The 14,587-nt window shown below is 35.6% G+C and overlaps 1 protein-coding gene across 6 annotated transcripts in view; it reads left to right on the top strand.

Moving 5' to 3' along the window:
• The window catches only part of LOC141574628 (ankyrin repeat domain-containing protein 26-like), a 55,924-nt gene that overhangs the window by 25,447 nt on the left and 15,890 nt on the right, over positions 1–14,587 (top strand). For 5 of the 6 annotated variants that reach the window (XM_074350082.1, XM_074350083.1, XM_074350081.1 and 2 more), the window contains 8 exons: positions 3,133–3,287; positions 3,780–3,950; positions 6,302–6,335; positions 6,612–6,753; positions 8,893–9,103; positions 10,284–10,467; positions 11,318–11,455; positions 12,894–13,406. In XM_074350082.1, coding sequence (XP_074206183.1) covers positions 3,133–3,287; positions 3,780–3,950; positions 6,302–6,335; positions 6,612–6,753; positions 8,893–9,103; positions 10,284–10,467; positions 11,318–11,455; positions 12,894–13,406 — 1,548 coding nt within the window. The remainder of the gene's footprint in view (positions 1–3,132; positions 3,288–3,779; positions 3,951–6,301; positions 6,336–6,611; positions 6,754–8,892; positions 9,104–10,283; positions 10,468–11,317; positions 11,456–12,893; positions 13,407–14,587) is intronic. The other variant, XM_074350085.1, reaches the window with a different exon arrangement.

Raw genomic sequence — 14,587 nt, 5'->3', positions numbered from 1 at the left:
TTAAAAAAAAAATCTTTACATGCACTGGAGGGGCTCACTATTTAAGGTATGAGAGGTGAAGTATTTTTTAGTGAGGAAATCTTTGTAATGTTAAAAATTAATCTCCTCTAATTCTTGGTAGATTTACCATGTGTGAATTGTTTAGTTCAAACAGACAGTGACAAAGTTAGGTTTCTGAGTTCCTGTTTTTCTGTTTCAAGGCTAAGGCAAGTTATGTTTCACTTCTTAGTTTGTGAGTAGCCAAACATGGATTAAGAAGTTTGTTCAATTTTAAGTATTTTCTAGTTTTTCTTTATCCATACTTGACTACTTAAGGATAAATGTGTTTTATAAGCATGTACTGTGAAATAAAAGAAATCTGAAGATGAAATCAAGCAGATTAATCTTTCACTTGTGCATCTGCAAAAAATGCCTAGAGAACCAGAAATGAATAAGGAACATGACAGAAAGGACGTACGTACCTGTATCTTCAAAACATTCTTGTGTAGAGAAGCATGAGGACATGTGGGTCAAACAAGGCAAATTCGACTGGAAAAGTAATTCAGAATTTATCAGAAAGAAGTCAAATCAGAAAATCAGTAAAATCCATGAAAAAGGCAAAATTACTTTTCATCGTAAGGTAGAGTCACTACATGACAACTCTGAACTACATGGTGACTTAAAGGAACTACCTTCCAGTGTGACAGATAATATATTTGATCATGAGGAAAAAGATGCACCTGGAGCCTCTGTCTCTGTAGGAGTCCAGGCAGTCTCTGAACACAAAGAGCCCAGTCTTGAAGATGTTTTTCCATCTTATTCCAAGTCTGAGTCAACAGAGTATGGTTGCCAGTCATTTTCAAAACTTTATTTCAATGAAAATAAGTTAGATGAAAATGATAAGCCAGACACAGAACATGTTTTTAACAAAAATGAGGAGAATTTTTATAATGACAGAGAAAATGAAGTAAGGAACCGAGTTCCATACCAAGAATTTGATACAAAAAGAATACAAAAAAGGCACCAAAATACTCACTGGAAATCAGACATTGGACATGCACCTCAGGTAAATGATCCAAAAAGCCTTTTTGGTTTGTGGCTTGCCCGCTCGGTGAGATGAAACACATGATTCAAGTAAAAAGTCACGATATGTCTGCTGTTTCAAATACTTCCAAGATAAACCAAACCAGCTCCAGAAGCCACTGCTTGCAGATAACTGTGGTGCTAATAACTCTAAAATCATGGACCCTGAATTAGGAAATGTGAGTTCTTCTCCATCAAATGGTAACAGAACACCCAAAGTATATCTAAAAGAGTTACACTAAGATATGCAAAGGTTTAAGAATGAGGTAGGCATGTTACAAGTAGAATTCCTGGCTTTGGAAAAAGAAAATTCAGCTTCAGAAAGAGGTGGAAGTTCCTTTGCTGCTACTCTGTTTTTTCTCTTTATCAATAATCTCTTCCATTCTGATCCATATCTGATCTGATTTTCCGCTTATGAAAATAGCCTATGTATAAAACGGGGTCATCTAGATATGTAATCGTGTAGAAACAGACCATTTCTGCCATCTAAATAACAGGAACTCAGGGAAGTATTTTCCTGGGTTTTGTTCCTTAATCACCCTAAGTGTCTGTACCAGTCTTTCATATGAAGTGGGAAAGTAATTCAGCTGTGTGCCACGTGACCTTCTGAGCCGGAATAAACGCGAGTGAAATGGCTTAGGAAATATAATAAGCTCAGGGGTTTTGTGAGTTGTTTTGTTTTGTTTTGTTTTAATCTATTGGCTTAAATGTGAGTTGCGCTTCCATAGAATGGGAAGGAAGCAGTGACTGAGAAGGGATATAAGCACAAGCTCTCACTAAACTGAGCTGTTTATTGTGCGTTAGTGAGTGCGGGCTTATCTGTCTTACTGATCACTGAACACTTAGAATTCCATCATGGCCACTTTGAGATATTCTTAATACATGTGCTCCCACATATTCTTGAATCACCACTTTCGGGTGTTTCTGTTGAGTCAGACACTTACATTATATTATTTAATAAAATGTAGTAAGTTTTGACATGTATGATTGTATCATCTAGGTAGTATGAACTCTCAGCAAAAGAAATTCAGTACTTATCTCCAAAGGGGAAAGCTTGAGTTTTGAGATGCACTGAATGATTTTTTTTACTTGTAGTAATAGACTTTTCAAATGTGTGTGTTTGTTCTTTTGTGTGAGGTCAAAGAGTGTTAAAGATAGAAATCTGAAGGTGTTCTCCTTTAATAGAAAAAGGAGATGAGCCCTGCCCCCAACTTTGCCAAAGACACACTTTTAACTTATCTGATCAATCTGATGAATTTACTTGGTAGCTTATTAGATTCAGTGTTACAGAATTGTATCATCTCTTTTGACACTGTAAAATGCTGGGGAATACTGCTTTAGGGAATTTGGACAAATCACTTAACCTTTCTTGGTTGTGTTCCGATTATCAGTAAACACTGGGGCTAAAGTAGATCATTCATTACTCCTATGCCATCTAGCTATAAAATGGTCATGGTTATTGAATGTGAAATTGGGAAGCATTATTCCTTTTGCAGAATTCCACACTTACTGGCAATTCATCAGTTTCACTCTGCTCCTTTCGGTAAACGTGGGTTTGGTAAACTTGGGTTTATGTATTTTATTAAACACCACTTTTTTGATACCCCAGGATCCAAATGAAACAAGAATTATAAAAAGTAGTGGGGAAAGGGTAGCTTTAGCACAGAAAGAAGAATGTTTCCTTTCTGTTACTGAAGCACCAAGGTGTGAAATCTTCTAAATCTGGCTGTTTAATGCAAAATCTAGGTGGTAAAGACAGAAGAGGACAAATTTCATGCCTCTGTCTTTTTATTTCTTTGTCTCTGCCAGTCACATGGGGAAGAGTGGATGTAAGAGCACAACACTCAAAGTCCTTTTTGAAATTTTGGAAATTGTTTGTTTTCCTCAAAGAGAAACAAGCAGAATTTACAAACATTTCAATGACTTGAAATGATAAAATTAAAATAAGCACAAAAATATTTTAATCATTGAAACCAGGGCAAACTCTGAGTCAAATGATAAAATGAGTGAAAAAAAGTCTTTATAATGAATGAAGTAATAACTACCCTTTGTATCAAACTTTCACTAAAGGTTGAAGTAGAAGAGAGCGGGAACAAAGGTAGTGAACTGAAAGGATCAAAAACCATGTGTGATGGCAGTTATTACAAAGGATTCACTCGGCAGAGGAAGAGGGGAAAAACTGATGACCAGCAGTTTCCTGCTCTGCAGAAAGGAAATTCTGATAGGTAAGCCTAGATCAGTATTCAACAGTAGGTAAGTATTATTTCCCTAGATATTGTTCAGAATTTCTTCCCAGACTCATCTCTCTACTTGCTTCCATGTATTTTGTACTCTTCCTTCCAGGTTCCCAGGACACACCTAAATGCCATGTGCCTAATCTTTGTGCTCACATTCTAATCTCTTAAGTAGAATAATTTCCTCCTGTCTCTTCTGCTCATGACCTCCTGTTTATTTCCCCTCTTCTGTAAAGCCTTCCTTATGCTCACTTTACTTTCCGCATGTCAGCTCTTGCGTATCACATTGTATCATAATTGTGTATCTGTCTCTGAAGGAAGAATTTGTGTTTCCTTGCCTATGGTTGGCACTTGATAACCATTTTGTGAATTAATAAATGATTGAAGATGGGTAAGAGTTGGAATTTTACAAAAATTGTTGTTTCTTAACTTATCAGTGGAATTAGTTTTTAAAAATTGGCTTTTTTATGGATTGTTTTGCAGTAGCTGTCCTGGCTCGTATATGACAGAAGTAAAGAAGAATGAAAGTGAAAAACGGACATTAAAAGCACCTGTGACTTCACGTGTATTTGCGAAGACTGCCTCGCTGGCTGGTGGTCTCCTACACGTGAATGACAACAGCAGTTTAAGTGAAAGAGATCAAGGTTGTGGCAGGTAAAATCTACAAATTCTTTATTTCTAGGCGAAGACGTATTAGCAGTGGTTACCTTCTCTGGAAATAGAACAGCAGCATATGGTGCAAAGGCCAAGGCAAGAGAATTCTCAACTGTGTCGGAGGAACTCTGCCGAAAGGCTGAGGACAAGTGCCTTTGACCGGAAGTAGTTTCAATAATACGTCCCCATGGAAGCCGGGCTGCAGTGAGTCAGTGTGAACAGCCCCTCAGAGAACATTCACTGGGAAGGCAGGAGAGGACTGGGTGATAACTGAAGGGGAACGTGGGGCTCGTGGGAGTTCCCTTTCTTTTTTTAATGAGATGGTAGTCTGTAGAGCATGTCTGTGTGCTGTTGGATATGATTCCATAGAAGACGTGCTTTTCAATTTAACTTTGTTTGCGTTTCTGATATTAGAAAGTGTATTGATTGTACTATGTTGTCTTTAAGATATTGTAGTAAACTTCTAGTCATGTATAGTTTTGTTGTAAGGGCTTATTCATTAGTTCTGAAGTGTAATATTCTTACACAATTGAATATGCAGATAATGACTTTAAAGTTACACCATTGTCCATAAATTTTTAAAAATTGTATACTCATAATAACTATACAAACACTTAGGCCATACTGAATAGGGTTTAATCATTCCTTGATGATTCTAAATTTTATAGTGTCCTTGACAGTATCATCATGAGTGGCTATGGCTTTGTGTGCTATTGTAAAATACCAGATTATACTAACTTAATATTTGTTTAGATTCTAGGAAGAAGGGGAAGATTTTGTTTATATACAATAGAGTAATAAACTATTAACTATCACAGATGATTACTTTTGGATCACTAAGTTCTAAATTAAAAAAGCTATCATGCTCCATAAGGACATCTCAAATGCATGAACAAACAGCTGAATGGATAATGAATGCCTGCTGATTAATTTCTTCAGCAAAAGCAAATCTTTATTAAAAGTAGATTTCCAGTATTGCCTAGGTCTAAAGTCTTTTTATTTTTAAAAAATAGGTGTTAAGATTCAGAAATTATTATTGTTATTATTTTAACATTTTTTTGAGTCATAGTCGTTTTGCAGTGTTGTGTCAAATTCCAGTGTAGAGCACAATTTTTCAGTTACACATGAACATACATATATTCATTGTCACAGTTTTTTTGCTGTGAGCTACCATAAGATCTTATATATCTTTCCCTGTGCTATACAGTATAATCTTGTTTATCTATTCTACATTTTGAAATCCCAGTCTGTCCCTTCCCACCCTCTGCCCCCTTGGCAACCACAAGTTTGTATTCTATGTCTATAAGTCTGTTTCTGTTTTATATTTATGTTTTGTTTTGTTTTTGTTTTTAGATTCCACATATGAGTGATCTCATGTTTTTTTTTTTTCTTTCTCTTTCTGGCTTTCTTCACTTAGAATGACATTCTCCAGGAGCATGCATGTTGCTGCAAATGGCGTTAGGTTGTCGGTTTTTATGGCTGAATAGTATTCCATTGCATAAATATACCGCATCTTCTTTATCCAGTCCTCTGTTGATGGACATTTAGGCTATTTCCATGTCTTGGCTATTGTATATAGTGCTGCTATGAACATTGGGGTGCAGGTGTCATTTTGAAGTAGGGTTCCTTCTGGACATATGCCCCAGAAGTTATTTATAATTATACCTAGACATAGAATAATAATAGAGATTCATTTACTACATTAGTTAAAAATACTTAAGAATAAATATTACTTTCTTAGCATATTGTGAAATGCAAGTATTGAAGCCAGATTGCCTGGGTTGGAATTCTGGGAAGACATAGGGGCTTCGACAAGTGACTTAGCCTTTCTGTGCCTCATTTTCTTCCTGGGTAAAGTACCTAATGTATTACCTACCTCCCGGGATTGTTGTGAGGATTAAAATGTTTTTAAGACATGTAAAGTGCTGATAATAATGCATAGCGGTTGCATACTATGTCCTCAAAAAAGCTGTTATGGTTATTGGAAAAGGGTTTCCTTCATATAAGGACTTAAGTAATACTTTCCAAATAGGTTTTATTGCCATAAAAGCCAGTTTTTATTGAAAAAGACAACAACAAGAAAATCCTGGTATATTTTTTCCTGTCAAATAATACAAGTAATGTTATGTTCTTCCTTTTCCTTTGCTTGTCCGCTTGATCTAAATTTAATACTTTGTTCATAATATAATTAATGTACTTTCTTTGTCCTTTAATGTTACTGTTTCATTTAATCCCTTGTATTGAAAATTATCAGTGCAAAGATTTTATATAAAAAATAATAGATGTACATATTTCTTGTACTTTCAATATTTAGTATTTGGCTTAAATGAATTGCTTTTTTCTTTTTTCAGATCTTCAAAGAAAACGTCTACTAAAATGGACAAGGTATAGTAAAATATTAATTATAAAAATATTTTCCTGTGGTAAAAAAAAATTTATAAAAGAGTGGAAAAACAAAATCTTCCTTTGTTGTAGAGACATTTACTTAAAAATAATTTAGAAACACTATAGATTAAGTTAGCCTTTTGACAAAAATCAGTTCTTTTGAGAAGTGTCTGTGTTTTTGCTCTCATAAAAAGATGGATATTTATCACCTCTGTACACTGAGCATATTTTATAACTATGTTGGAGACACTGTGAAATAGCATTATTTATTTGTAGGTCAAAGAGCAGATGAATTCTGTGGATGACCTCGATGACTTAACTCTGTCACCGGAAACAGCTTCCGAGGACTGCGAGTCGCTTTTCCCTAATTATAAGAATACCCTGAAGCTAATCGAACAACTTGGCCCGGAGAGTAAAGGTAGGACCCCCGTGTGACTACAAAGCCTTTTTAAGTGTCTCGCAGTAACGTGTGCACACCCAGTACTGCCCAGGGAGCACGGATATGTTACAGTCCGCTGCGTCTCAGAAACCTGCCTTGTGTTAAGCGGAATCAGACGTGTTGTGCGCTGCCAGCCAGGGGCTGTGACCGTTTCCACTCACTGTACTTTCTGTTGGCTCTGCTGCTCCTACGCCTTCACCCAAGGTCAGGTTATCACTGCTTCCCTCCTAGAACACTGAAATCACCTCAGGACTTTCTTCTATGCTGTCCGCCTCCTGGGACCTTGGTCTACACCGCAACCATGATTACTAGATAGTTTTTAAAATTCAGATCTTTGTTACCCCCTTGCTTAAAATCCAGCTCCTGCTTCTCACAGCTCCATGGTTAAAGGCCAGAGTCCTCTGGCTTCATTTTGTTTCATTTTATTACCCTTTTTTCCACATGAATTTTAGAATCAGCTTGTCAATGTAAGAAAAAAAAAAATGTCTGCTAGTGTCCTGGAGATTAGATGTAGATTATGTTGAATCTCTAGATTAATTTGGGGAGAATTGACTTCTTAACAATACGGAATTTTTAACCCCGAACAAAGTTTATTTCTCCGTTTATATTGGTCTTCCTTGATTTTCTCAGTAATAGTTTAGAATTTTTAGTGTCTGGGTCTTTCGGTCTTTTATGAGTTTACCTGTATTTCTTATTTTTCAGTGTGGTTATAAGTAGTATATCTTTATTTGTTTTAAAATAATATATTTTAGATTTTAGTTTCTGATGATAGAAATACAGCTGATTTCTGTATGCTGACTCTGTGCCCTCCAACCTGGCTGAACCCATTGATTAGTTCTAGTAGCCTTTTTATGGATTCTCTCAGATTTTCTACGTAACCAAAGGTGGTCAAGCTTTTTCTTCTTTAAACTACTGTCTTATTAAAGATAGTTCACGTTTAAGACTTGCAGCCAATAACTACATTCTCTGTCGCAGCTAATCATCTCTGTCACTGTTGCAACAAGAGTAGCCATAGACAATACACAAGTTAATGGACTTGGCTGTATTTCAGTAAAACTTTATTTACCAAAGCAAGCAACCCGGCCCACAGGTTGGAGTTAGCTGACTCGCACCATGTAATCACATTCCCCGCTGATTAGCAGACAGTTTTACCTCTTCATTTCCCATCCAGATGTCTTTTGGTTCTTCATTTTGCCTGATTGCACTGGCTCCAGTACAGTGCTGAATAGGAGTAAGAGAAGCCATTCCTGTCCGGTTCCTCACCTTCTGGGAAGAGCATTCCGTTTCTCACCATTGCATATGGTGTCAGCTGTAGGGTTAGCACGGATCTTTGTCATAGTGAAGACGTTCCCTTGGTTCCTAGTTTGCTGGAAGTTTTTATCAGGAATAGACATTGAGGTTTGGCAAGTGCCTTTTTTTATCCACTGACATGATCATATGGTTTCTTTTTTAGTTTGTTAATATGATGAATAAAATTGATTTTTATGTGTTAAAACAGCCCTGCATTCTTGGGATACACCCCACTTGGTCACGACGAATTTTCCTGTATTGTTGGATTTAATTCGCTAATGTTTTGTTTAGAATTTTTACTTCCATTTTCATGACATTAGTTTTCTTTCTTGTAATATCTTTGTCTGGTTTTGGATTCAGGGTAATGTTAGTTTTATAGAATGAGGACATAGTTCTTCCTCTTCGTTTTTTGAGGAGAATTTGTGTAGAATTGGTATGAAATTTTCCTAAAATATTTGGTAGAATTCACCAGTGTAACCATTGGGACTGGAATTTTCTTTGTAGTAAGGTCTTTAAATAGGACTTTTGGTTTTTAAGATACAGGGCTTTTTAGCTTATTTGTTCTTTCTTAATTGAGCTTTTGTAATTTCTCTCTTTCAAGGAATTTTACCCACTTCATCTGAATTGTCAAATTTATTTGCATAATGTTCATAATATTACTTTGTCATTCTTTTAATATCTGCAGAGCTTAGAAGAATGTCTTCCACGTTATAGATGCTCAATATCCATTTGTTCAATGTATGGATGAATGATTGTGAAAATGCAGTTCTTTATACACAAAAATTATTTATATATTTTGTTTCTATTTTTGTTTTCTTCCTAATACAGATTCTGATAGGTTATTGAAAATTCAGGATCCAGTTCATTCATTCAGATCAACAGAACTGAAAGAATCTGACTGTGCACTACTTAGAGGAAAAATTAAAGAAATGGAAAATCAGGTGAACTGGCTACAAACAGAGCTGCTGAAAACAAGAGAAGCAAAATCACAGTTAAAACTTCAAAATGTGGAGTGGGAACGAGAGCTCTGCAGCATGAGGTACTGAATTTCTTGTTTTTAAAGAAATATTTGAACTCTTTGTATTTACTTTAGTACTGTAGGTATGTAGGAGAAGTCTTAAAATTGCTAACTTAACCTTTTGGGGTTTTACAGGGGAGAAAATTTCATTAACATTGTGGAATATGAGGCTCTTGGAAATAACAGCTATATATGTGTATATATATATAATATATATATATATATATATTATATATATGTTATATATTTCCTCATTCTATATTTCTTTAAAAAAAGATCTTTGATCTTTATCTCTAAATTGTCTTCCAGAAAGTTCATATTACTTTACATTCCCACTTGCAGAATTATGAAATGACCATTTTTCTCTAGGCAGAAACTTTAAAAAAAAATTTATGCAGTTTGATTTTTAACATATGAATGGATGGACTAAAAAGTAAAGTGGAAAGTGATTACTGGTTAGTTTATTCAGCATCTCTCTCATACAGAGATCAGATTAGTTCAAAGGTCTATGCTGAAAGCATGGATTACTCTTTATTTTTTAATTACTTAATATGGATCCTGCCTTGTACCAAAAGGGATTTAAAAATGATTTACTAAATAAATAATATTCAACAAGGTAAGTTCAAAGTGTTGCAAAAGAAGAAACATAAAGTGTAGGGCATCAGGGAGTAGACTCCCCAGCCTCCCCTTGGATTATGCTAATTAGCGGGTCTGTGTTCTGGAAAAGACGTCTGCGGATGTTACCTTCCTCTGGAGGTCATTTAGGAGTCCCTGTAATACTTCATGAAGTTGAAATTTTATCTCTCATGAACTTATAAACCTGTTTCTAAATAGCAACTTCTCTTTTCATTAGTAACTAAATTCTCTGTCCTAATGAAGGAGTAATTTATGACTATGTGGGGAAAAAAGGGTAATTTTCAATTCAAACCTTACTGAATAATTGCAAAATTTCTTTCCTACACTATTGTCCAGAGTTACTCTTGACTGAAACTATATCTATATCTATATCTATAGATATATGTCTATCTTTATGAAGAGATTGATGTGAGGAATTTAAAATGTGAGACTTAGAAATGAAAAAATAATTGAGAAGATAGAAATTCCATTAGGGTAATAAATCAGCATGTGAAGAACGAGATCATAAAATGAACTTTTTATTTTCTAACAAAATAAATTTTAAGGTAAGCATATTTCACTGCAGATTCACGTTAGAACAAGAAACAAAGAAGAAGAAAAATGCTTATACATTATATGAAAACACTAAGGATGGCTTGAAAAGAAAAGAGAAACAATACAATGAGCAAGTTTACCTGAAACAACGACTTGAAAGCACTGCCCGAGCAGTAGAATGCAAACTGAAGAGCATAAGGAATAAACCAAATCAGGTAAATTAGTCTTACGTGAAAATTTCATAGCTCTAACACTGTTTCGTCAATATTATTTATAATATTCTTTTGAATTAATCTATATTTTCATTTAAAACAAATAAAAGTTATCTCATCCTGAATATGAACTATGACATTTAGAGCTTAACTTACTAATTTCTTGGTGTTCTTGGCATCTAATAGATGCTCTGTGTCTTTTCTGAATGAAGGAATGGAAGTTAAATTGAGCTTAATCATTAACATAAGGACTGACGGTTTTGGTCCATTCAACAAAGTAACAAGTCTAATTCAAATCCGTGTGTTAATTTTGGCTTCTTGAAGTTAAAATCCAGGCTAAATTGCCTTGTGACTGTGATAGAATTGGTTAAATGCCTTATAAAGAAATTTTCTTTCACTGGGATTTCAAAATTTCTAGATACTGACAGGCATATGCAGAATAGATAAACAAGATTATACTGTATAGCACAGGGAAATGTCAAGATCTTATGGTAGCTCACGACAAAAAAAAGTCACAATGGATATATATATGTTCATGTACAACTGAAATATTGTGCTCTACACTGGAATTTGACACAACGTTGTAAAATGACTATAACAATTTAAAAAGTGTTAAAAAAAAACCTTTTTGTTTCATGATACTACATCCCTTGTGTTTTTGCTCTGTGATAAATTTAGCTGTCATATATATTAGAATTTGAGTTATTTATGTGCGTTAAAGATCCCTGTGCTTAAAAAGGCTACTTCTTTTTAACAGTTTTAAAAAAAAATTTTTTTAAAGATTCCCCTCCTAAGCTTTTTTTGACTTTTTTTCATGGTATAAAACCCAAAACCTAATGAAATATGTCGCCAGGTTTTAGAAGAGCAAAATGACGCTCAGAGACAACTTTCTCGAGAGCAGAATGCCAGAGTAATACAAGATGAAATCCTGGCCCATCATCTTTCCCAACAAAAGGAGGCAGAAAAGGCTAATAAGAAAATGAATGCTAAGGTATTTTCTTTAGTCATCTTCAAACGTGTGTGTATGAATTGGTATACTTACATAGTTTAAAAACCAATACTGTAGGTACAGAAAGTATAGAGGGTTTTAAAAGCCTATATATGTAAATATATTTTCTGGGGGGTTCATTTCTGGTCCATTGGATAAAGCAATACTTTGAATTCAAATCCACTTGCCGGCAACAGTGACGTAGTGACATTCACAATGGCCTCATCCAAGGAGAGGCTGTTCATATTTCCCATAGGAATCGATGAACTCTCCATTATCTCAAAACTGTTGCTACTAACTGCAGGCATTGTAGTTTCTGGCAGTGCTCTCACTCCTTTGATAGACGATTGGAGAGGTTACTTTATCATTTCCACTGATGGTAAGGAGGAAAAAGTATAGCCAGTTCAGAAACCGTAGTTTGGGTGTCATTCTCCTACGTGTGATAAAAAGTAACGCTCTGCTCCATGTGGTATCCGATTTCAGTACAAGGAGCTTTCGAATATAGTGATAGATATGCCGCAATCTATACTTAGTGATAATTTATTGATCAGTATTTTATTTTTAATAAAACAGTTCACTGTATTTCCCTGCTATTTCACATCCATTACTGTTATAAACACCATGAAGAACAAAAACAATTATTGCAGAAGCAAATAGTCTCCTGATTTTCTAAGAAGAGCTCTGTAAATTTGACCTTTACCTTTAGTGTAGTCACCATTAGGGAAATAGAAGGCTTCTCTTGCGTTTATGTATTTATCCTAGAGAAGTAGCTTTGGTTTGGTATAAGAGTCGTAGACTCAGAAGCCCCGGGGAAAACCCTGCAGCTTGCTTGTGTTTTTAACCCTTTATTCCAGAATTGTCACAGCTAAATGAGTTAACTGATGTTTGTAGACATGCTTAGTACAGTGCTTAGATTTATCATTTATCCGTACATGTCATTCTTATAACTCACTCTAAAAATGTTAGAGAGAATATTTATGGAATATTCTCAGGAAGAAAATTTTTTGGAAATTTAACCTGTCCAAATACATACAGAGCTAAGGCTCTTACTTTGGGGGTAGCTGTAAAGGTTAGATGTCAGGTATAATTTTTAAGTGTAGTCAGATTTATTCATTTTCTATTTTAAGCCTTCTGGGTTTGTTGTATTTCAAAGAAAGAAGGGCCTTTCTGATTCTGAGCTTCTTAAACATCCTTTTGTGGTTTCTTTTTTACTTTCATGGATTCACTGTCTTTAATTAAATGTTTGAACTTTTGGGGATTTCTGCTTGTTCAAAGTTTGAGATTTGTATCCACCTTAAGTTTTCCCAGTTGGATACCCAGTTATTGCAAACTTTTTGTTGCATAAACTTAAGAGATTAGTCTTTCACTTCAAAGGAAATTATGATATGTCAGTGTGTTGAGTACAGTTCAAAGAGTAAGAGATGAGGGGTTTCACTTACAGGACACGATGGATTTTGAGCTGTCTGACCCAAAAGATAGCAGCGAGGTGCTTCCTCAGCAACTTCCTGAAGCTGGAAGTCAATTCCGTGGCCCAGAAATTGAGCTCCATCCCAGGAGAGATGCTCTTAGACCAACGACGTTGGTATTAGAGTGTGTGCATAGAGACCGAGGCCAAGCCCAGTGTTCAAACAAGGAAACTGAAGCCTTGTCTCAGAGCAAACAAGGGGAAGTCAGCAAATACATTGGGAAGCAGGCGTTCCTGAAGGAGAAAGTATGTAAACTACAGAGTGAAAACACGTTGCTTCGACAGCAACTGGAAGTTGCTCAAAATGAAGCCAGAAGTGAAAAGACAATACTTAATATCCCAGAGCTGTTTCCGGATCACATGGGAAAACTTGAAGCCATGAGCAGACGAGTTCTGATGCTGGAGGAAGGAAACAAGGAATTAATTGATGAATCCAAATGTTTAAAGGACAGACTGTATCAGTATGAAACGGACAGAGCAGAAATGGAAGTAAGTACCCAGAAAGGGAACTCATTTTCAGACTTCCTCAAAGAAAATTCAAAGTAGTATCTGATGAAAGCTGAACGTTGAAACTAGTTGAACATAAAAAATGTGTGGGCTGTAAATATATACACTGTGAAGCAGCCTAAAAGCATATCTTGTATCCAGCGAACAAAAATTAGACCTGAGAGGTGCTTTACTTTGAGTAAGATGCCGTGTCACCTGAAATTCTAGGAGACTAAGCTATAAGTTGTTGACAGATACAGGCAGGTCTTAGTAATTTACTCTTACAGTGCCCAAATGATTTTAATCTTTCTGTCACCACATTTTAGTATCATGATGAAGCAGATAAATGAAATGCTCAGACCTAAAATGAGTATTTTGAAATTAAGATTCAGTTGTGTGAACAAAAAAAAGTAAAAGAAAAAAGAGAGAGAGAGAGAAGATTCAATTGTGTGGATTACCTGGACAGTCAAATCCAGATTTCCCAGATGAACTGATGTGTAAATGCTGTATCTTGCAGTACTTTTCGTTCAGTAGCTTTTCATGTATTTTTAGTTGATATAATTTTATTTTTATTCATGTCAATTGGAATTAAATTTAGAAATATTTCCATCTCAAGTCATGTATTGTTATGACCTCTCCACTCCTTAAAGGCATCTACTTTTCATTCAGTCATAATTTGGGACACATGTAAATTTTAGCAAAACTGTGTTTGACTTAGTCTCCTCTGTTCTATTTATAATTTACTTTGAATATTTTTTCAAATAATTTGCTCACAATTCTCATTTCAAGGCTCAGTTACTGTCATTTGGATCTAAGTTTGTCCAGTACAGAGGAACTGGAGCGCTCTGTGATGTACGAGTTTGGCATTGGGGTCCCATTTTCAGACTGAGGAGGAGCAGCCAGAGTCCTGAGTGGCAGGAAGGGAGTGAGTGGGAGGGGTTGGGGGAGCCGTAGGAGCTGCAGTCCAGGAGGCAGGGGAGGCCAGGTTGTCTCAGGTCCCCAAAGGCCATTGGAATAACCTCGTTTTTATTGTGAGATAGGAGTCTATTGGAAGGATTTAAACACCAGATTGAATATGTGAAGAACTCTGAACTTAAGCCTCTAATGAGAAAGAGGGAGAATGTTCCACAGTGTGGAACTTAACCACCACTCATCCCACCTACACACCCCTTTCTGTCTGAGAC

Source organism: Camelus bactrianus, chromosome 22 (genome assembly GCF_048773025.1).
Source record: "Camelus bactrianus isolate YW-2024 breed Bactrian camel chromosome 22, ASM4877302v1, whole genome shotgun sequence".
In the NCBI taxonomy this organism is placed as follows: domain Eukaryota; kingdom Metazoa; phylum Chordata; class Mammalia; order Artiodactyla; family Camelidae; genus Camelus; species Camelus bactrianus.
The sequence above is the reverse complement of the archived record's forward strand: the minus strand, read 5'-3'. Positions and strand labels throughout refer to the sequence as shown.